This window comes from Acomys minous (genome assembly GCF_964271855.1).
Source record: "Acomys minous genome assembly, chromosome: 12".
NCBI classification, from domain to species: Eukaryota; Metazoa; Chordata; class Mammalia; order Rodentia; family Muridae; genus Acomys; species Acomys minous.
Genome location: NC_140493.1, coordinates 62,238,530 through 62,261,173, shown reverse-complemented (window position 1 = coordinate 62,261,173; position 22,644 = coordinate 62,238,530). Strand labels below are relative to the sequence as shown.

Sequence of the window (22,644 nt, the reverse complement as noted above, 5' to 3'; positions counted from 1 at the left end):
TCAAAACCACAATGAGAAACCACGTCACACCCTTTGTATACTTGTAATCAAGATGACAGATAACAGCAAATCTTCAGGAAACTGGGTCTCCCTATACTAGTAATGGGAATACAAAATGTACAGTCATTTTAGAAAATGGCCTGAAGTTGGTCTTCTTAGATTATTACACTCAGCACTACAGTATGACTTGACCATTTTATTCCAAGGAATATACCAAAGAAAAATGAAAATGAATGAATGTCCAAACAAAAACATGTCTAAAATGACTCATACAAGTGTGATCCATAATAGTTAATAGATAGAAGTCCAAATGTCTATCAATTGATCAATAGATAAACAACATGTGAATACATTTTGGAGTACATGCTATGCCATTAATGAGCCTTGAAAATGCTACATAAATGAGAGAAGCTCACCTATTTACTGTGTGAATCCACGACGATGAACGTCCAGGATAGGCAAAGGCAGAGATTTCTATGAAGGACAGAACATCGGCTGGCAGGTCCCTCTGCAGGTCACAAGGGGTGGGGACGTGAGGGTTGGGGAAGTTAGAGTAACCGCTGGGGGCCGACAGAGGAAGGCGGTGTGTGTGTGTGTGTGTGTGTGTGTGTGTGTGTGTGTGTGTGTGTGTGTGTGTGTGTGTGTCTAAATGATATAAAATTGATGCTCTAAAATCTGGGCAGAGTTATGTTTGTATAAACGCACACATGAAGTAGAGCATGTTCCTGGGAAAGCAGCAAATGATGGAAAGTAAAGGTTACAAATGGCTGACCCATGGTCTCTCCAGCTAGACCGACGTGAGTTCTGTTCAAAGTTAGCAGAAACACAAGTGCCTGGTTCATACTCGACATGGTTCACAACACAATCCCTGAGCATATCTTCCTCACGTAAGAACACAGACCAGGTATAATGGTGGTAAGCAACTAAGGAGGTGGTAGACAAAATTTGGACTAAAATTTTCTTGAAATAAGCAGTTAAGCCAAATCCCAAGGGGACAAAACCATGGTGACAGAACAGATGTGGTTACAAAGAAACAGCGACAACACCAAGGAATAGGCCCAGTAAGGAAAGGCCACGTGTCGTTAGCTCACCAGAATGAGAGGCTTGACTAGAGCCCAGCAAAGGAGAGGTGAGGACTGCATTCTCTTCAGGCAAAACCCAGAGTGACTGAAGGCAGGCCCTCTGACTAGGCAGCCAGTCTGAGGGCTGCTAGACTTTGAAAACAAATGGACTTTAACTATTCCATGTTTAAACTGCATGGATGTAACATCAGATGTAACATCCATCAGTGTTACTCTATGCCTGTTCTACTACTGGATTGGGGGGGGCGATATGTGAGAGAGTAAGCTTCTCTCGTTTTAAGACACGGTGTGGTAACTACCATAGCAGCTGTTGACACTAACACAGCCACCCCCTTCTCTACACATAATCATTACTCTGGAATCCTGGGAAGATTCAGCTAGTCTCCTAAGCACCCGTCTACTGATGACCCAGATTCTAGCCTAGACATCTCTCGTGCGTTCTCTCAACACAACTGTTTGGTTTTTTGATTTTGGGGGACGGTCTTGCTCTATAGCAGAGGCTGGCTTGAAATCTGCTGTGTGGTTCCGGTAGTTGAACTTTGATCCTCCATCTCTGCTTATCAAGGGCTGGCACGGCAGGCGTTGTCATGGCTGACTCACTCTCACAGCTGATGTTCAGTATACTGCTCACATTAAAATATGAACGGATCCGTTCCCATCCAAACGGTTCCATTCTCCCCTCTGGAGCTGTCTTGAGTCCTATTATTTTAATTTTCACATTCAAGCAACTGTAAAGCCTAATAGCCTTGTATCCTTGAACTGAGGAGGAAGCTGGCTCACTCTTACTGCCCTCCGTTCCTATCTACCCGAATGACTGCTTTACCCGCTCTTCACCAGACTGACTCAAACATGGCTGGAGTAAACTTACTGTTTGCTACACACAGGTCCTTTCTCTGTGGTTTTATCAGGAACCAGCCTGCACAATGCACCTGGCCATATGCCTATGCCACAGGGGAGACAATAGCCATGGTTACCAGGGCCTCTTGTCCCCATATGTCCCATTCTATCTCCTGCTTCTAACGGTGTCTAAAACAGGGTCTGGCATATATCAGCCAGTTTTGGCTGTTCTTAAAGCCTGGAGTTCCATATATAAGTTATTTAATATAATTAATTAATATAATAATAACATATCAAGTTCTTCAAAGTCATCCATCACCCTGAACACCCATAGCAAAGTAGCTACCTATATTACAAATGTGGCTGTTTACAGAAGCTTCTTCAAGAATGAAATTACAGAAAGACACACAAATGCAACTCATTCTACATAAAATCTAAACCAGCAAGACCAGGAGGCTGGGAGAAACTCCAGGTAAAAGTGCTTATTGCGCAAGTTCGTGGCCTGAGTCTAAACCTCTGGCATCCACATAAAAGGCTGCGTGTATTTGTGACTCCTGACTACGGGGCACAAGACAGGGGGACTGCTGAGGCTTGCAGGCTGCCAGCCCACGAATGAGTTCATTAACATACCCTGTCTCAAAAGAATCACGGTAGAGAGATAGACAGCAGGGTATCTGCCATCCTTCGCAGCTCTCCAAGGTAGCAGTGTGTGCAGCTGCAGCTGCGCACACACCCTTCCCACACGGAGAGGCAGCAGGACTAAACAGTCAACTGTTCAGGATGCCTTTCTGTGAGACTCCTCAGTGCGCACAGGGGCGTCCTGCCAAGCCTGGCCAGCGGAGTCACGATGAGATGAGCACACTGACACAAGTTGTATGATCCTCAGTGTGTACATATGGTGTGGGCGTACTCACACACACAAGACACCACTATACAAGTACAAGTAAATGCATAAATGCTTTACATTTAAAAGGAATATATACCTAGAACAGGCAAGATAAGCTGGCTAGAGGCAGAAGCCAGGTAACTACGTTCGTCAGAACCCATAAAGGATGGAGATGTTTTTAAAAGGAAACATGAAGTTACTGTTTAATGGATGCAGGGTTTCTTCTGGGAATGAGACTAGAACTACTCTGAAACAGAGCTAGGTAAATAGCTTAGATGGAAAGTGCTTGCATGCAAGCACTGACTCTCTACACCCACACAGGAGGCTGGGCATGGTGGTGTGCATCTGCACACCTGTGTGCATCCCTGTGAACCGCTAGGTGACCCAGATAGCAGAAACAGTGAGCCAGTCAAGACTCGCCTCTAAAAATGATGGGTGGCCACTATGGAACACACCTCAGGTTGATCTCTGGGTTCCAGATATACACATGTTCATATGCACTACTTATACATGCATCCCTGTAACACAGGAACACCTGCATACAATGACCCCAGCCCCAATATGCTAAAACTAAATGTGGTGTTAGCTGTACAACTGTGCATATATGAAACCAAAACTGGACTGTATAGTTTAAGTGGGTGCATTAGATAGGGCAGAGTATAAGTCAATAAAGCTGTTATAAATGTTTAAAAATAGCTGAGGCTAGAAATACAAATTCATTTATAAAAAATAATCTGGAAAAATCTACAGGCAAGTATATCTAAAATAAAGTTGTTTTTAACTATTTAGAATGACTATCACAATTTGACAGAAAAAAGTAATCAAAATGATTATATATATATATTCTAGAATGTTTTTAAATACATGTTTTAACTATTTGGTCTTATTGCTTCTAAAATGCACAACAAAACCAGTGAAGTCCGATATAAAAACTAGTAGGCTTTGCCTTTGGATTTCTCTCCCCTAGCTGGGCTGCCTCAATAGGAGAGGATGTGCCTGGTCCTACTGGGACTTGATGTGTCAAGGTGGGTTGGTACCCATGGGGGTGGGGTCCTGCTCTTCTCTGAGAAGGAGAAGGAAGAATGGGAAGAGGGTGCATGAGGATGGGCCTGGGATCAGGCTCTAAGTGATAAATATAAATAAATAAATAAATAAATAAATAAATACCTAGGAGTTCTTCTCACACATCTTAGCTGAGTAAGGAAGGGCAGGAGGCTGGAAACAGGAATAAAAAGGCTTTCCCAAATGCCATTCAAGTTTGCCCAATCACATGCCCATCCTTTCCCTATTCATCTGCTAAGGCTTTTTTTTTTTTTTTTTTTTAAATCTACAAAGTTTGTGTAATGACCTTCCTCCTGGGGATTTCGTGTGGTGAAAGGGAGTTTGTAGAAAGCAGACTGATCACAGGAACTGAGTAACCTGCCTTCCTTGCCCTGCATGGAGGCAGGCCTGATTAGCACTTCAGCCAGTTAAGGTTTCCGTACGCACACCTACAGTCAATCCATCAATATTAAATTTAATTTTACTTTTAAATTTTGTGACAATTACAAACATGGTTGAGGATCTGGATCTTTTACTAAGTGTTAACAGGATAAACTCAAAGGAAAAGTTAAAGAGGAAAGCATGAGGTTAGGCTCAGAAATTCTCTTGATACTGCTGTTTAGGTTCCTTACAAATATGAACCATAGCAAAAGCTGGCAAAATAAAAAAGGGGTTTGGTACCCATCACTCCAGTGCAGAAGGACCTATAGTAAGGAAGGTAATAGGCACCTGTTTCCTGAAGCTGCTATCAAACACCATTTAAAATCCCGTGTACTCACTGCGCAGTCCACAGGCCGTGCTCATGCACGTCCTATTTTTTCTATGCCATGGGACAGTAAGGCATGCTATTTTTGTTCTTCCAGTTTCTTACTCAGTTTTGCAAACAGTTACGTTTTACCAGGCCAAACAGCCCGCTCCCCTGCTCCAGCCACAGACACCTCCTCCTCAGCCTCTGTAACGTCAGAGGAGCCTGAACATTACAAACAGACTCATCGGTTACATCTCACTCACAGCTACTTTCAGTGAATCCGAGGAAGACTCTTTTGAATGATTAGTGCATTAAAAACATCCAGCAACTTAGGTCCAGTTTATTACAACTGAACAAACAAGATGCCCAGGAACAGAAGGTAAATATATCAAGTTGAAATGTCTTCTTATGAGCAACTCTGTTTAATAAGTGGCTGGCAGCAGTGTGTGAGGAAATGCTGTTTGCTTCTCTTTTGATTGGGTGGCAATCCAGCTGTGAGACTAATGGCTACAAGGGCTAGGGAGGAGGTGAGGCTGGCCAGGGCGAGAGGTAAATAGCACAGGGCTAGCTTCCTTGTCTCTGTCTTCACTTGACTCTTTCGAAAGCTAGGAGGAAAGGTACATAGGGAACACCTAAAATACTTTTGGAAAGAAGAGACATTATAAACTCAAAATGCTCAGTTGTTAGTATGATATTCTAGAAAAAGACTTCTAAAAGTAGAACATGAAATACTAATTTATACTTAAGCCATGTAACACATTCTAACTCGGTGTTGATCATATTAACAGTTCCTACTGTTCTGGGAAATTAGTTAATTGAGAAAAAATTTCCTATAAAATGAATAGCATCTAGTAAGAAAACTGTTTAATACTATGTAAGTTTTAGATATTTCAAATACAATGCCTAATAATTCAATATTTATAAAACTTTTTATATATAAAATACAATGCTAAATCTTCAGAATAGAAACTAGGTATTATATATAATCACATATTTATGATCCTTTTTAGTAAATATGTAAAAAAGTAAATAAAATGTATTTGTATTCTGAAGAGAAAAAAAATTTACAGTCTCACTTAGCGACCTGTGATGTAGTCCAAACCAGAGGAACAAGTGCAGTGCTGAGAGCATTCATACAGAGCGCAGTGATGGCAGCGCTGATGCTGCCTCTGTGCTTGCTCCTCTGTGCTATGAAATTTCTCTTTAGAATTTATCATTAATTAAGATGCTTCCCCAAACTGATTTTCAGAACTGTATAAACACATGAATCCCACCTAGAGATGGAGACAATAGTATGTAATTAGCCTGAATTTTCTCTAAGTCTCTTAGCATGAATTTGCTTTCATTTCAGAGTTACACTTTTGGGATCAACTTTTATAAGGCAAATAGATAAATATATGATAAAAATATGAAATATTTCTTTGGTGATACAAAGTAGGTACTATTTTTAATTTTAATTTTTATTTGGTTTTTCAAGACAGGGCTTCACTGTGTATCTCTGGCTATCCTGGACTTGCTTTGTAGACCAGGCTGGCCTCAAAGTCACAGAGATCCACCTGCCTCTGCCTCCCTAAATGCTGGGATCATAGGCATGTGCTATCGCGACCGGCCATAGGTACTATTTTTTTAAAGAAGCTTCATTATAGTATTCTTGATGCCACAAATTAAAAAATTGAATAAATATATAAATAATATGTGTCACATATGTGTGGAGGAATGCCTTGGGTAGATGTAGCAGTTGTCAATAAAGCGATGTTTAGCCAATCAGCTAGGCAGAGGGACAGGAAGTGGAAGGCGGGGCTTCCTGGAGAGAAGAGAAAGAATAAGGAGTTGACAGTTGATGCAGACAGTGGACTGAGGGAGTTGGTGGAGAGAAGGCTGCCCAAGGACCATCAGATTGGCAAGTGCTTGGGATATAGTAGGTTATGAGGACATAGGATTAGGGTAGTTTATTTTAGTTTACTAGTACATTATTAGCAGTTTAGTTTCTGCCCAGCCACAGTGCTTGCAGCTTTGAATTATATTTCAGTTTCTTTGTGTTAGTTATTGGAGCCATACACAGACACAAATCAACAGCAACACATATGGGCTATGTTCAGTATTTTGAAAGCATGACACAAAACACATACACACACAAAGCCTGTTTATCACAAATTTGGACAAATGCTAAAATTTTTTGGTTAAGTAAACATTCACTTAATTAAAATTTTAATCTCAAATTTGACTCAAATCTCTCCTGGGCAATGGTCTGAAACAATTAAAATGCTTTCTTCTGTCCTAGGTTTGGCTCATATAGAGCAGGGGAGTGGGGCAGGGTAGAAAGAGGAAGAGAAAGAGATCATCATCAAATCTGCTTATCTCAAGACAGCAGGTCTATGGTGGCATGATGTGGGCCTGCTGAGGACTGTCTCTCACAGTGGCATGGCTTTCACATGGGTGGGCTCAGGGTTTTGTTAGTTTTACCTTGGCTCCCTGAAGCCTCTTTTGGAAAGGGTCAGCTCTTTCCCTTCTATGCCACCAGTTCAAACCACCTCCACTGGAAGGTAAGGCATGAACACTTAGGAGCAGAAGGTGCCATCTCTTCCTGCATCTGTATTTCTTCACATGAGCCATGGGAAGCAAGGATGCTCTATTCTGGGGGCTCAGTAAGACGGGTGCAGAAGGAAATGTGAGAGTTAAACTCTATTTTCTCTCTGGAGTATGCTGTTTCTCTGCATCTACCCATTCTGCTCTTTCAGTTTGTTCCATTAAGCCTCTTCAGCTTTAGAAATAAAGGAAGAAGTTTTACCACACAGGCAGTGCCAGGACAGGTTTGCAGATCCCCCCCCCTCCCCAGGAGGTGAGAAGCCAGCCTCTCTTCCTGGGAAGGGTGTTACCTGTGATGGTGCTTCCAGCTTGGTATGAGTGAGGAACCGTTAGGAAAAGCACGGAGCCTCAATGACCCTGACTTACCTTCACCCTCTTATATAAGTTAGGGGGGATCATTGGGGAGCAGTGGGAAACTCAGGGTGAGCAGTTTAGCCCCATTTGACTGGTGGCTTTCTCTGAGGTAGGGGGACTTTTGCATCACTTCAGCTTTGATTGCAAGTATTCAATCTAGGACCAGCCAGAAGTATTAGGAATTACCAACTTAATCAGCATTAGGAATAAACACTGATGACCTAGAAATACATTTTTAAAATTTCATGTGCTTTATATTTTAACTTATTACTTCATTCATCATATAGCTAGTAAATGTGTGTATATCAGAGAGAGAGAGAGAGAGATGAGAGAGAGAGAGAGAGAGAGAGAGAGAGAGAGAGATTAGACACTGCAGACGCTGCTCACTGGAGTAAGTTTCTGCCCTTAAAAAGCACTGATAGGCACAGGCATAGACATCTATGTATTTCACTCATAGGTGGATGGATCAGATGGAAATTAACAAAGTTAAAACTAATAATAAAAATAATAAACACGAAATGGTTAGCTTTTAACACCAGCTTTGAGTAGGCAGCAGTGACTGCCAATGACTGCCATGCAGTGCAGCCCACGCCAATCATTCTGACAAGATAACAATTCAGTCTTAAGCTTCCTCCAAGGGAAGAGCTAAGGATAAGTTAGCATCTATCTTTATAAACTGTGACATGTTTAGCTCCACACTAATAAAAACTAGTGCAGTCCGCATGTGGTGCCTACTACTCACATATTCATTCAACTTTCATTCGTGCAATAAAGAATTCTGTAATAAGACTTTTGCTAAAAAGTACTCACTCTGTATCTCCAAAGAAATACTTCATAACTTGCTTGTCTATTTGCCTTTTAAGAGTTGATTCTGAAAGTGTAATTCTGAACTGAAAGCAAATTCGTGCTAACAAAGTTGGAAAACGTCATGCTAATTACAAGCTTTGAAGTGTACATGTATCTGAGGTGCTAGCTTAGGTATATACCTAATTAGTTGCGAGTGTCTAAAAAGTGCTAATATAACTTATTTATAGCCAGGACATCAGGGCAAATCCTTAAGGAACTATTCAGAAAAGACCCAATAGCTGAAACTATCCCTTAAATTCTACTTAGAGAAATAACCTCCCCATCTAAAACCCAAACAGCTGCACTTTGTCCCTGGGGAACTCTCAGGTGGTGGCTCTGACCTGTTTGCACTGAATTAACTTTGGCTTATTTAGCGTACAGCCCTGGGTACAGAGAGTGTTTCCTCTATACAGTGCTCTTGCTCTGCCTACCCAGGGCTCCTAATGAAGTCATTCTTAGTAACTGCCTTCCTTACTTCAAGGCTTTCTCTAGCTGCCTTCCTGTGTTCTTTCTATGCCAATTATTCTCCAATTCACAGTTCCAGTCCCCACTCCCGCCCTTTTACTGGCTCCACATCCTCCAGGCACTGTACACTTAGCGCACACACACAGTTCAGTAGCTCCCCCTCCACGCTTAACCTGCAGCCTGCTCTTCCTCCTTTCTCTATTCTTTACTTCATATGGCAATATCATCCTCTTAATTCTTTACATGAGAAACTCCTTAAAAACAGTGCTTCCTTATGCACAGCTGGTTATGTGCAGGATTTCTTCAGTCTGGCCTCCTTATCTCTCCTGTGACAAACTCATCTGAGTTTTAACCTAGCTCTCCAGTGTTTCGCTTTGGCTCTATAAAGCAGATTTGGTAAGGGTTTCGTTCAAGTTCCACTGCCCAAAGAATGATGAGGAAATCTCTGCTAGAAGGCAAGTTCCAGATGATTCACTGTCTGCTCAGCAGGGTCCTGTCATGAGTTCTAGCAGAATGCCCCACAGCGCACACTGACTCAGCTCAGGGCTAGCCTGCTAGTGTAAATGCCCCACAGTGCACACTGACTCAGCCCAGGGCTAGCCTGATGATAGTGTAAATGGAGATTTAGAGAAGAAAGGTGAAGGGACTTTTTGACAGGGAATACAGAAAGATGCGCACAGTTAACTAAGTGCTAGAAAAATCTAAAATTACTTTAAAGACAGATTTCTAGCACATCAAGAGAGTACTTTGCTAAACTGGCAGATAGGAGCCTAGCAGAGTTGTCTTCTGAGAGGCTCCACTGAGCAGCAATCCAAACAGATTCTGAGAGTCACAACATTGGGTGAAGCATAAGGAGGCTATGGAAAAGTGAGGGGAAGGACAGAAGGACCTGAAGGAGACAGGAGCCTCATGAAGACCAACAGAGCCAACCAACCAGGGCTCAGAGAGGCTCACAGAGACTGAAGCACAAGCAAGGACCATCCATGCATGGACTGGACCTAGGCCCCCTACACAGATGTACCCAACGGGCAGCCCCGGCTTCATGTGGGTCCCCTAGTAAGGGCAGCAGGGGCTGTCTCTGACATGGACTCTGTTGCCTGCGTTTTGATCACTTCTGCCTGGTGAGACTGCCTTGCCAGGTCACCGAGGAAGAGGACATGCTCGGTCCTGATAAGACTTGATGAGCTGGGGTGGGTTGTTGTTGGTGGGGCTCTCTTTTTCTGAGGAACAGGGGAGGAGAGATGGGGGAAGAGGGAGGGAGGGGGCTATGATCAGAATATAAAGTGATTAAATAAATAAATTAATTTAAAAATAGAAGTGGCAGCTGAGGAGACAGCCAAGGCACAAAGGCACAGACAATTTAATTTCCCTAACTCAGCTACCGAATATTCTAAAGAACATTCGTAGTTTGGGCACACTTTACTTAATAATCTTACAGTGAAGGAAAATGGGAAGGTAAGACTTGCTTGCAGATTTTACTTATGATTCAGTGCTTTCTTTAAAGGGAGAACTTATCTGTACCATTTCTATTGTGTCTTACAGCGATAAGTGAACAGGAATATATTTCAGTGTTCAAAGGACAAAAACAGTTAAATGTTTGACCCTATGTAAAGCAATTTCCAGTGTGGTCACACACTCTTGTAATCCCAGCACCTGGGAGGGTAAGGCAGGCTGAAGAGTTCAAGGCCATCCTGTGGCCCTAGATTACATGAGACCCTGTCCCATTCAAGATGCTCAGCTAACAATAGACTTAATATTGATTGAATAAAGTTTTCCTACCCCGCCTTCCTTAAGGGCACAGCTACATGCCCAGGTGCCCAGGTAGAGTTGGCTTTTGGGAGGTGGGGGAACAGGGTCTCTCTGTGTAGCCTTGGCTGTCCTAGACTCACTTTGTAGACCAGGCTGGCCTTGAACTCACAGAGATCGAACTGCTTCTGCCTCCCGAGTGCTGGGATTACAGGTGTGCGTCACAGTGCTCACCAAGTTGGGATTTATTTTTTAGGTGCTATTTATTAGAAATCATCCAGCAGGGGAGAAACCAAGCCTTAAAAGGCATCGTATCTAATGAAGCGGGAAGGGAGAGCTGATCTAATTTCAGAATGAAGAAAACAGTGTCAGTATCTGTCTAACCAGGCCAGCAAAGCAACAGCTCGAAAGGACCCACTCTTACCAGAGACACATCAGGGGGACATCTGAAGTGATCGTGAAGGTAAAAAGCTCACCTTGCATTTAAGTGGATTCCGATTTATGCAATTCAAGTAAAAAGTATCTTGATCCCAAACACACAGGTAATATTATATGGACTGAGAATGTTGTTGTATTTCCTTGTTTAGGAATACATATGTATATATGTAACAACAATTTTAAAAAGGTGTCCATGAATTTGAGAAGCTATAAGGGAGGGTTGGAGGAAAGAAAGGAGGCCGGAAAAATGATATAATCATAACCTCAAAAAACTAAAAAGTATAAAAAAAGATTTCATCTCAAGACAAAAATTGACACAGTCATGGTGCCCTCAATCAACTCTGAAATTTTATTTTAAATCTAATAGTGGCCCAGATAAAATTGGGGAAAAAGTTAAACAAGCTAGGAATGGCATTTGTGGTCCATCAAAAGTGTCCATGCACAGAAATAGCACAATTGTTCATTTTTATAAGTGAATTACAAAAGCAATGTTTAAACCTTCAGGTATTAAGGCTTTCTTCATTAAAAAAATCCCACTGTGCTTTCTGCTTGCATTCTCAGTGACATTCTCAGTGTCTTAATTCAGGATAGTGTAGGTTTCAAATACCTATATAGTTCTATAGATGGGCAAGCGGCATTCACAGCCTCTCTATGGTACTTCAGACTATCTTTCTGATAACACAAAGAGCCATTCTATAAAATTGCATTTTTTGCCACATAATTCCTGGATGGAACCATACAAATTGCAAACACAGGAAAGATGACTCTGTAGCAAGGAATTTTCAACAACTCAAGCTCTGGGGGGGGGGGGATACACATCTGTTAAGTACCAAGATGTTTGAATATCTAGTCAAAATCTCATTTGTATTTTGAAAAGATATTTGTAGAGCATCTTGGATCATTTTGAGTTAGAAAACCCCTATATAATATTCTCAGCCAGCTACTTTTAATTGATCATGAAAAATATGGGTACAAACAATCTTTGCCTCAAAATGTTGTCATTGCATCTGCACATGGTTCTTGGTGATTTTTCAAAGTCAGGGAAGGTGGCTGTTTGAGTGTTTTTATTATTTAGATGCACGTTTCTGGGATTGTCTTTGGATTGGAGGTTCATAAAACTTTAGTCGGGGAGCCCAAATCTAGCCTGCTGACTATTTCTGTATGAGCCATAAGCTAAGAATGGGCTTCACATTTTAAAACGCTTTTAAAAAATCAAGAGACGTAATGTTTCATAACATGAAAATTATATGAAACTGTGTGCTCACTGACCGGTAAGTTTTGTATTTCATCAAAAAGCTGTGGGGAAAAAAAGAGGTAAACATTAGGGGACACAAGTTTTAAATTAAAAAAATGATTAATTAGATTGTCTAACCCTTTGATCCTGAAACTCGCTAGTGACCAACGTCTTTCCATGTGCTCACTCCAGCAGTCCCTGACGCGCACTGACTGACCATCCACAGTAAGCATCTGGACAGCCTTGGAGGCAAAAGGACTTCTGCAGACATAAACATTAACCCAAACATGTGTTTGGAGAACAATGTATTTGTTGTTAATGAAAAGTAGCCAATTTTCCCAATACAATCTTCTAAGTAAATTATACTTAAAAAGAACAAGTTGCTGTGAGGAAAGGCTTTGCTTTTTAGAACTTTCTTGATGGGACATTTCTTTTTCCCATATGCTTTAAGCATCGTAGTAAATTCCAAAACGGTGACTAGAAACCACACACTGCACCTGTGCCTTCTACTTAATTAATCCAATAAGTATGGGCTGCTCACTTTAATTTGTAAAGGAAGTGATGCCAGAGTGAGTTTTAACTTAAGGATTAATTACCTAAATAAGTGGAATTAGTTTAATGTTTCAGTTGATTCTGCCTGGACAAAACTATCAAATAAAAACTTCAGGAACTATGCTCCAAATATCATATTTAGAAATAAGAAAGCAGAAACTACCTTAGGTTGCTAAATGGTTTAAATTTTACCTACGAAACCAGTGGAGATGCTCAGAGACCTCTGACTCCGAGGGATTCAGCAGAGTCCAGCACTGCTGCCTACTAGGCCCCATGTTTCCTACGGGCACAGAAACACTTATCATCGAAGGAAGCTACGTTCCTTTTCAAAAGAGGTTATGATTCTCTTAAATGTCTCAGAAGAGGTACAGTCCAAACCTTAGCAAACCCTACAGAGCTAGACAGTCACAGGACACAACTCTGCACGCACCACTCCATCTGTTGGACACACTGCCAACACAACTTCGTGAGCTGGCAAAGACTAGGCAAGAATTCTGCTAGGATTGGCAGTGCAGGCTTCTCATTAACTTTGATTTCCTGTTGGCTCCATAAGGAATGACTGAGTAGTGAAAGCACAGCGTGCCACACATGCTGGAGCTCACGCCACAGGTACACCTGTGGTCATCCACCACCCAGGCCATGTGCACAACACTGGAGCGTTTGTGAGTTTATTTCTTCTGTACCTCATAAAAATAAATGTAAATCCCCTACAGTTATCTTTTCATACCCCACTAATACTCTTGCACACATCTGGAAATACTTGACAATAATTATTTAATTAATGCAAAGCTAATCGATGACAGTGTGCTTAAGTACCAATTAGAGCCGTTTGCGCTGTCCAAAGAAGAGCTCAAAGAACAGTCCTTTGAGTGTAAAGAGCTTTTGGCCACAATCTATCTAAAGTTATCTGCATGGCAACAGAAAAAGCCCAGGCTAGCAGGCTGAGGCCTGGCTGCGGGCTGCGGGCTGCGGGCTGCTGCGCTCTCCTCAAGCCTTCTGCAGGCTAACTGGGCTACTGCTCCTTTTGGGCTTCTCCTGTCCACCGACTTGCCTCTTAATGACCCTTTCACAACTGCTGACAAGGAAAAGGGTGAAAGACGCTCCAAGAAGAACACAGGAAAACCCCTTAAAGGCTCTCAGTGACTTCAGGGCTCACTTTTTTTCAGGGTTTGCTGTTTTCTGCATTGTTCAGAAATGACTTATTTTGCTTGGTTTTTCTATAACCCTCAAGTTCTCAGCCTTCCTAACGCTTAACACTTTAATACAGTTCCTCATGTTTGTTGACCCCCATCATAAAATTATTTTCATTGCTACTTCATGACTATAATTTTGCTTCTGTTATGAATTGAAATGTAAATATTTTTGAAGACAGAGGTTTGCCAAAGGGGGTCGCAACCCACAGATTAAGAAATGCTGCTATAACCAAACTGACTTGCAAACTGACTTACAAACTCAGGAATCAGAGGCTAGTTTACACTTGGAGGAATGGATTTGCTTGTTTTCTGCTATAATTATTGCAGCTTTTAATCCTCCAATGCTGCCCCACAAAAACAACAAACTCAACAACACAAAATGAATAATATTTAAGAATAAGAGTAATCAAGACATGTTAACTTATAATCATTTTGGGCTAAAACCAAAAATAGTTGACTTATCTAATTTCACTTACACTAAGTAATTATTTTCAACTCAATCTCTTCCTTTAAAAAAAAATTGGAACAGATGGCTTCTAAATATTTGCTCTTAATTCCAAACTCTTTACATTATCAAAAATATGTCTATTTAAATGTGATGCTGTAACTTTTGAAAAACAAGATCTACATGTCTCTATTCAAACATTCTGGATGCTAAGGATGTTTTGGAAATAATTCTAACAAACCCGAAATACCAGACTAGTGCTATAATAAGTAAGTCTGTCTTTTGTATGTTTTGAGCATCTTTACAAACACACTCCAAACAGACATCCCTTCCTGCTTTTCTTAAAAAAAAAAAAAAAAAAAAAGCTTTAAAATAGTCAGCTAACTAGCCCACATACATTTTATCTATCTTTATATGGTAACTTTCCAATTATTCATGCCATAAATTTTACCGCATCCAGGAACACAATGAAACAATTCACAGAACATCCAAAAGATAAATGGTAAAATTTTAAAAGAAAATACACAAATTACATTGCAAACTGAGTTTCAGATAAAAAAAAAAACTGTTTCCTAGTGTGCATACCTGCACAGCAGGTGGCTTTCTGAACAAGCTGCACGCATAGAAACCTGCTCTGAATATCTCACAACAGTTAAGTATTCTCTATTGTTTCTTGAAAAGGCAGAAGGATAAACATTTTATGTCTTGAAAAACTGGACAATTTTGGCACCTTCTATCAAACAGACAAAGGAACCCAGAAAATTCGGTTCTCTTTTGGAAAGCAGCCTTAAACTACACCATAGAGAGAGCACACATGACCGTCAGCACACTTCACACCCTGATGAGTCAGTATTTGAACATTCGGTATGAGACAGATGAGAGATCGGACCCGGCCAGCTCCCCCTGTGATCAGCAGCTGGTGCCAGGTGCTTCCCTTACACTGGGAGCAAAGCATCGTTCCAAACCACAGGCAACATCCACCCATGCTTCCTCTGGGCGCACTCGCACGTTGTCGTCTCCCGCTGTGGTTCTTAGCACTTCTTTACTCATCTCCTGACAACCCTTCTTTTACTTGTCCCCACTTATGCTCTCTTCTGTGGCTGTTAGACATATTTTCCATTTCTCAAAGTGAGAGAGGGCGGAGCAGTTCCAGCTGACAGGTGAAGAGGAGGCTGGACGGGCAGAGCTGCTCACTCACTTTCTCACAGCCTCTTCAAGGTTATCTGCCCTGCGCGTGAGTGAAGAAACCAACTGCACACCTGATCTGGTCCATCCAGCTTTCCCATGCCATCTGTCTAAGTAACTGTCCTCTACTTCAGCACACCGGCTACACTTTAGACACTGAGTATTATGCAAAGGTCCATGTGCTAAGGGGGGCACTACTAAGATACACTACAGCGTGAGATGTGAGGCCCTTAGGCCACTCAGGGAATGCCTGAAAAGGTGACTGTGCGCCCCCACATCTTCCTGTTTTGCTTTTTAGTCCTAGGTGAGCAGTTTACTGCTTGTGGCTCCCAGCACACCATCTGGCAGCCCTATTAAAGGTTTTAAAACATTGGGTTTATCTGCTCATATCTTAGAACATCTAAAACTGTGGGCACAAATAAATTCTTTCTTCTTATAAACACCTGGGATATTCTGGCAAAGTGGTGAGAGGTCTGGGCACCCTGGCTGAGGGTCTACTGAGCACACACGTGAGGGGTCTGGGCACCCTGGCTGAGGGTCTACTGAGCACACACGTGAGGGGTCTGGGCACCCTGGCTGAGGGTCTACTGAGCACACACGTGAGGGGTCTGGGCACCCTGGCTGAAGGTCTACTGAGCACACGCGTGAGGGGTCTGGGCACCCCGGCTGAAGGTCTACTCAGCACACACGTGAGGGGTCTGGGCACCCTGGCTGAGGGTCTACTGAGCACACACGTGAGGGGTCTGGGCACCCTGGCTGAGGGTCTACTGAGCACACGCATGAGGGGTCTGGGCACCCTGGCTGAGGGTCTACTGAGCACACACGTGAGAGGTCTGGGCACCCTGGCTGAAGGTCTACTGAGCACACACGTGAGAGGTCTGGGCACCCCGGCTGAAGGTCTACTGAGCACACACGTGAGAGGTCTGGGCACCCTGGCTGAAGGTCTACTGAGCACACACGTGAGAGGTCTGGGCACCCCGGCTGAAGGTCTACTGAGCACACGCGTGAGGGGTCTGGGCACCCTGGCTGAAGGTCTACTGAGCACACGCGTGAGGGGTCTGGGCACCCTGGCTGAAGGTCTACTGAGCACACGCGTGAGGGGTCTGGGTACCCTGGCTGAAGGTCTACTGAGCACACACGGGAGGGGTCTGGGCACCCTGGCTGAGGGTCTACTGAGCACATACGTGAGGGGTCTGGGCACCCTGGCTGAAGGTCTACTGAGCACACACGTGAGGGGTCTGGGCACCCTGGCTGAAGGTCTACTGAGCACACACGGGAGGGGTCTGGGCACCCTGGCTGAAGGTCTACTGAGCACACACGGGAGGGGTCTGGGCACCCTGGCTGAAGGTCTACTGAGCACACACGGGAGGGGTCTGGGCACCCTGGCTGAAGGTCTACTGAGCACACGCGTGAGGGGTCTGGGCACCCTGGCTGAGGGTCTACTGAGCACACGGGCTCAGTGCTGAGCTCTCCCTTTCACTGTGGCCACGCATGTGTCAGTCTTTGTGCCAGAACCACACAGCTCTCGCTACATTGACCTTTGCTTCTTTTACTTCCTCTTCAGATTTAGTTTGAATGTTTAGCAACCCAAGATTTTATGATGAATTTTTCTGCTTCTCCAGAAAGTATAGTTATAGTTTTGATAGAATACAAGAAACTGCAGATGACTGCGCAATATTACCATTTTAAGTCTTCTAGTAAGTTAACAGAAAATGTCTTTTCATGTATTGCTCTTTATTTAATTATTTGTTTCGTTTGTGTTTTTTTCGAGACAGGGTTTCTCTGTGTAGCCTTGGCTGTCCTGGACTCACTTTGTAGAGCAGTTTGGCCACGAATTCACAACAATCCCCCTGCCTCTGCCTCCTGAGTGCTGGGATTAAAGGCGTGCACCACCACACCCAGCATTCTTTCATTTCTTTCAGCAGCATCTTGTATTTTTCAGTGTCCTGGTTAAGAATGCTGTTTCTGATGATACTCTAAATTGACTGTGTCTAAAATCAACATATCTATATCAAGACCATGGGGACTTTGACTTCTGTCCCCACCATATCCAAAGGCTCCCACTGCTGTGTAAACTCTCTATGGATATGAAATGGAAACCTGCCTAAGGATACTATAGAAAATTATGGAGTCAAAGCCACAGGTAACGTGTCTGCCAGAAATTTGAACAGATAAATTTAGAGGCTGTTCAGCTGCCTTTGTCAAGCTTGTAAATTCCTGAAGTCACTTGAGAAACCCAACCGATCACACTGCTACTCCACAACACAATAAGCAAATAAAACATTTATCTAAAGCCAGGCCTCACAAAATGTTCAAATCCCGGGATCTACATGGTAGAAAAAGAGAAGTGACTACTGTGGATTGTCCTGATATGCAAATGTGTGCTGAGGCAGACAAATGCCCATCCGCACACCCAATCATAAACCACTTCATAAGCGTGCGGAGGATGCGGGCCACTGAGGCAGAGTTAAATCATCTCACTTACTAGTTCTCCTCTGTGGTGTCTCACTCACCACCACTGCTCGCTCACTTTAAACCATCCAAGAGGCTGTTAAGATTCATTCTGAGACAAGACAGAATTCTTTGATGCTAAATATTCTACATTATTTATCATGTTCATGAATGATTTACAGCTTGAATGTCAGCATTCTAAATAATTTATGTAATTTTAAAGTAGATGGCTTAAAATGAAATCTTAGCAGAATGAAGTTTTTCTAAGTTCTTCAATATTGAAAAAACAGTAAGCAGTGAACAGATACTGCAACTGTTTTTAGGCTAACCTGTGGATAATAGTTACTAGTAATTATTACTAAATTTATTGAGAAATTTTTTAAATTTAAAAACTCATTATGAAAATAACTCAAGTAACCAAGACAGTTAGAAAAAAAGTATTCAAAATTAGAAATATTTACAATCCCAGGTCATCAAAATGGCTTAGTGGATAAAGGTACTTGGCACTAAGCCCATTGGCCCAGGCGCAAAACCTGGAAATCACATGGTGGGATGTGAGAAGTAATTTCCATCTTCACACACACACACACACACACACACACACACACACACACACACACAAATAAATGTGATTTTTAAAAAGTTATTATTTAAAAATAATTACAACCCAAAGTATTTACTATGACATCTAAGAAAAATGGGTTAATATCACTTAAAAATTTAAGGTATGAGTCTATACACATTTTTATTTGCTTATAAGTATTATGTTTATTAATAAATATAATTATAGAGGACTGTAATTTTATTTGAAAAATAACTTTTCCAAAATACTCTACAAAAGTAACAAATTATTTTAACTTGATGAAGCAAAATTTTACTGTAATTTTTTTATTTCATCAAAGAATTTAAAGTACTTAGCTTTTCAAGTTTTGAAAACAAGTGCATTAAAATGATTTTTCTTTGTTCTTTGTATTCTTTAAAGAAACAATAATGAAACAAGTAGAAGAAGAAAAGAAAATGTAACAAAATACACACCAGGACAATTTTATATGAAGCTCTGTTACCTAGACACCATTTGAATGAGGAAAACCAAGTGTGATTAACATTCGCTTCAGCTAACTGTCAGTGTTTGGGTCCTGAGGCCCATGTGCAAGCCAAGCTGGGGTATTGACTCTGCATGATTTATTTTGATAATTGAAATGATTATCATCTACAGTATTTTGAAGGGCCTAAACATTTCTCTAAATTGAAGTTGATCTATTTAGCAATATTTACATTTTGCTGTTAGTACAGTTCTATAAGTAAGCTATAATTCTAGTCATAGCTATGGCTACACAGTCTATAATTCATAAACAAACTGTTCTTATTTATGAACTATGTCCCTCAATGTGAAGAAAAAAATCTAGAAAAACAGAAAGAAAAATGGGAGAAAGAAAATGTACTTACAAAGTCGAAGTCCCCATCTTGAGGAACTCTCCAGTTATCAGGGAAAACATTGTTTGACGTTGGGCAGGGCTCGCGCATGCTCTGATCACAATTTTCATGGCTCTTGTTCTTGAAGTCCTGCTTATCAAAGTAGTCCATGAAAGACGGTCTTTGTACTTGGGGTGATGTAGCATTTCCTTAGGCAAACAAATACATAGGAGGGTATAAGCTCCAACATTTAAAGGAGTATGACATTTATTGAAATGAGGAATTTATTTTCAGTGAGCCATATAATAAATTTATTCGGGTGAAAGTCAAGGCCAATACAGTCAGTTCATGAACATAAGGCAAGATGAAAGAAAAAGCCTCAGACCAAACAAGTATACTAATTTTTTTTTTTTGAGACAGGCTTTCTCTGTATATCCTTGGCTGTCCTGGACTTGCTTTGTAGACCAGACTGGCCTCGAACTCACAGAGATCTGCCTGTCTCTGCCTTACGAGTGCTGGGATTACGCCACTGCGCCTGGCTCCCAAATATTCGTGAATATCAAACACTTTGCTATTTTAAAGGAACTTTTATTATAATTTTATTAGAAATATTACAAATGTTGAGAACAATACATTTTAAACATTTATACTCTTTCTATATTTATATCCGCTGATTACAATGATACACTTTCACGCTGTTAAGAAACTGGACAGACAGAAGAGATTTTCTCTTCCATCAATTGCTTCCTTTTAAGTCATTGTGGCTGATTCCCCTGCTCCCTGGGGCTCTTATGTTTTATTTAAAGCTATGTCTCCCAAAGTCATTTCTTTAGCTCAAACTGTCTTAAGCTCTATTTCCACATTTACAGCTGCTTGCTACTATACCACCTGGTGGAGATGTGCCTGAGCTAGCAGTTAACTCCTGATACTAAATGCAAGGCCCACGGGCCACGCCGAGCCTGCAGCCCTGCCCACGGCCCCTCTGCTGAGGACAGCATCCTTCACTCAGTCCTCACAGTATAACGCTGAGAATTCATTCAGACTCTTCCCAAACACAGCCAAAAGTGGCTTTTAATTCCTCTTCTCATTAGAGTTGCTTTAATTTCTCTATCGTTTGATGCGTGGTCTCTAACCATCTTTGCCTGCTCCCTAAGAAAGGGGACTGATGGCACAGCAGCCTGCAAACTACTCTGCTTTGGAGACACAGCTGGGCTGACCGTCACCAGAGTGACCTTTTCAAATATACACAAACCATGTCACTCTTCTGTTCTGAATCTTCTGATGGCTTATTTTTTATATTGAACAATTACAGTAAAAAAAAAAAACCCAACATTTAGAATAACTAATTTAAAAAAATCTTGTGGTTAAAATCCTGATCAGCAGCTTCTAAACTGGATTTCTTAAAGCCTCTGGGCTTCAAGAATGTGCAGAGACCGCTTCTTCCTCGGCGCTGCCTGCGAGGTGGCTGCCATCTCCTTTGCGGCATCATGGCTGCCCTCCGGCCTCTGGTGAAGCCTAAGATCGTTAAAAAGAGGACCAAGAAGTTCATCAGGCACCAGTCAGACCAATATGTCAAAATTAAGCGAAACTGGCAGAAACCCAGAGGTATCGACAACAGGGTGCGGAGAAGATTCAAGGGCCAGATCCTGATGCCCAACATTGGTTATGGGAGCAACAAGAAGACCAAGCACATGCTGCCTAGCGGCTTCCGGAAGTTTCTGGTTTACAATGTCAAGGAGCTGGAAGTGCTGCTGATGTGCAACAAATCTTACTGTGCTGAGATTGCTCACAATGTTTCCTCCAAGAACCGAAAAGCCATAGTAGAAAGAGCGGCACAGCTGGCCATCCGAGTCACCAATCCCAACGCCAGGCTACGCAGCGAGGAAAATGAGTAGATGGCTTCAGTGCGTGTTTTATTTGTGTTTAAATAAAACCACAAAAACTGCAAAAAAAAAAAAAAAAAAAAAAAAACCAAAAAGAATGTGCAGAGACCACCACGAAGGCATTGTTCATATGATTCTCCAGACAGAAGCAATCTGCCTTCTAAAAAAAAAAAATTCTTGGAGGGACAACTGGAGACTGAACTTTGTCACTTACACTCATGGTCCTAGTAAGCCCCTTTCACAAATTTGTCACTCAAGATCAGGTGACAAGGGTGATGGTTCTGTCTTTGCTGTTTGTTTTCAGATGAAACAGCCTCACTTCTGTCCACATGACACGCCCTCAGACCACCACCATCCTGTTCACTTGTCTATGGGAGCACAGCACCCGAGCAATGCTGTACATTGAGCCAATAGTCACAACAGCGACTTGGCTAGTTAGGATGCAGGGGACATGCAGGTAATGCTGACAGTGAAGGAACACTCTTGGCCAAAGGGGGGAGCAATGCTAAACAGCTCTGCTCCCAATCTCTAATGGAGGGCGAGTCAGAACCCATGCTTGCTCTCTGTCATAAATCAACAGCCTGGAATTCTTTACCCTAAAAAAAAAAAAAAAAAGTGGCAATGTCCAGGTCCAATATGGTAGTTTCTGTTTTATCTCATTATATTTTATTTTGTTATGTTTTATTATTACCCCCTAGAAGCCTGTTTGTTTTCTAGTGAGAGACGGAAAAGGAAGGTATCTGGATAGGGCTGTACTGTATGTGAGCTTGCTGTAGTAAGGACATAAAGAAACAGGAGAAGAGTGGATGCATTTGTCTAAATACTTCATTTCTTTAAAATGATATGATTTTTCCTAACACTACAAACATTTGCTGACTTCATATTGGGTAGGTAGCTTATTTTAAATACTAAACTATGTGAAACATAAACTTTACACCTCACTCCTAGTATACATTTAAAAAACTAAAAGGAGGGTCACGTAGATATATATTTCTGTATTTTCAAAATTGAAATTTGGTTCCTACTGCAACTTCTCACTACAAAATAGGATCTACACATTGAACCTCAGTCTCAATTTGCAACCTATTTTATAATATTAGAGACTAGAGAAAAACAACACATTGTCGTTAGTGCTCGGGAACAAGTGCAGAACATCGTGTACGCTCTGCCACTGTACACCCCTAGCCCGAGAAGAGTAATTGCCATGGAATTAGATGTATTGCTAGAAGCTCTGACTTTCATCACGTCTTGAAATGAGT

General features: G+C 41.8%; 2 protein-coding genes and 1 long non-coding RNA gene across 6 annotated transcripts in view; 2 read left to right on the top strand and 1 right to left on the bottom strand.

Moving 5' to 3' along the window:
- The window catches only part of STK3 (serine/threonine kinase 3), a 248,862-nt gene that overhangs the window by 43,971 nt on the left and 182,247 nt on the right, over positions 1-22,644 (bottom strand). For both annotated transcript variants that reach the window (XM_084749308.1, XM_084749307.1), the window contains exon 10: positions 19,536-19,711. In XM_084749308.1, coding sequence (XP_084605434.1) covers positions 19,536-19,711 — 176 coding nt within the window. The remainder of the gene's footprint in view (positions 1-19,535; positions 19,712-22,644) is intronic.
- LOC311579081 lies at positions 6,319-14,404 on the top strand. 3 transcript variants are annotated; one of them, XR_014773046.1, is made up of 4 exons: positions 6,319-6,494; positions 6,876-7,137; positions 10,848-11,054; positions 12,456-14,400. It is a non-coding gene; the product is annotated as an uncharacterized lncRNA (long non-coding RNA). The 3 variants fall into 3 exon arrangements; XR_014773045.1 differs by having other exon boundaries at positions 6,322-6,494; positions 10,979-11,054; positions 12,456-14,401; XR_014773044.1 differs by lacking the exon at positions 6,876-7,137 and having other exon boundaries at positions 6,323-6,494; positions 12,456-14,404.
- On the top strand, positions 20,919-21,485 carry LOC311579080 (large ribosomal subunit protein eL32-like). Its single transcript, XM_084749309.1, has one exon. It carries the CDS (start codon positions 20,990-20,992, stop codon positions 21,395-21,397), a length of 408 nt encoding a protein of 135 aa, XP_084605435.1. The 5' UTR covers positions 20,919-20,989; the 3' UTR covers positions 21,398-21,485.

Excerpts from the sequence above, each read along its gene's own strand:
- LOC311579080 (XM_084749309.1), top strand. The coding sequence starts at position 20,990 with ATGGCTGCCCTCCGGCCTCTGGTGAAGCCTAAGATCGTTAAAAAGAGG.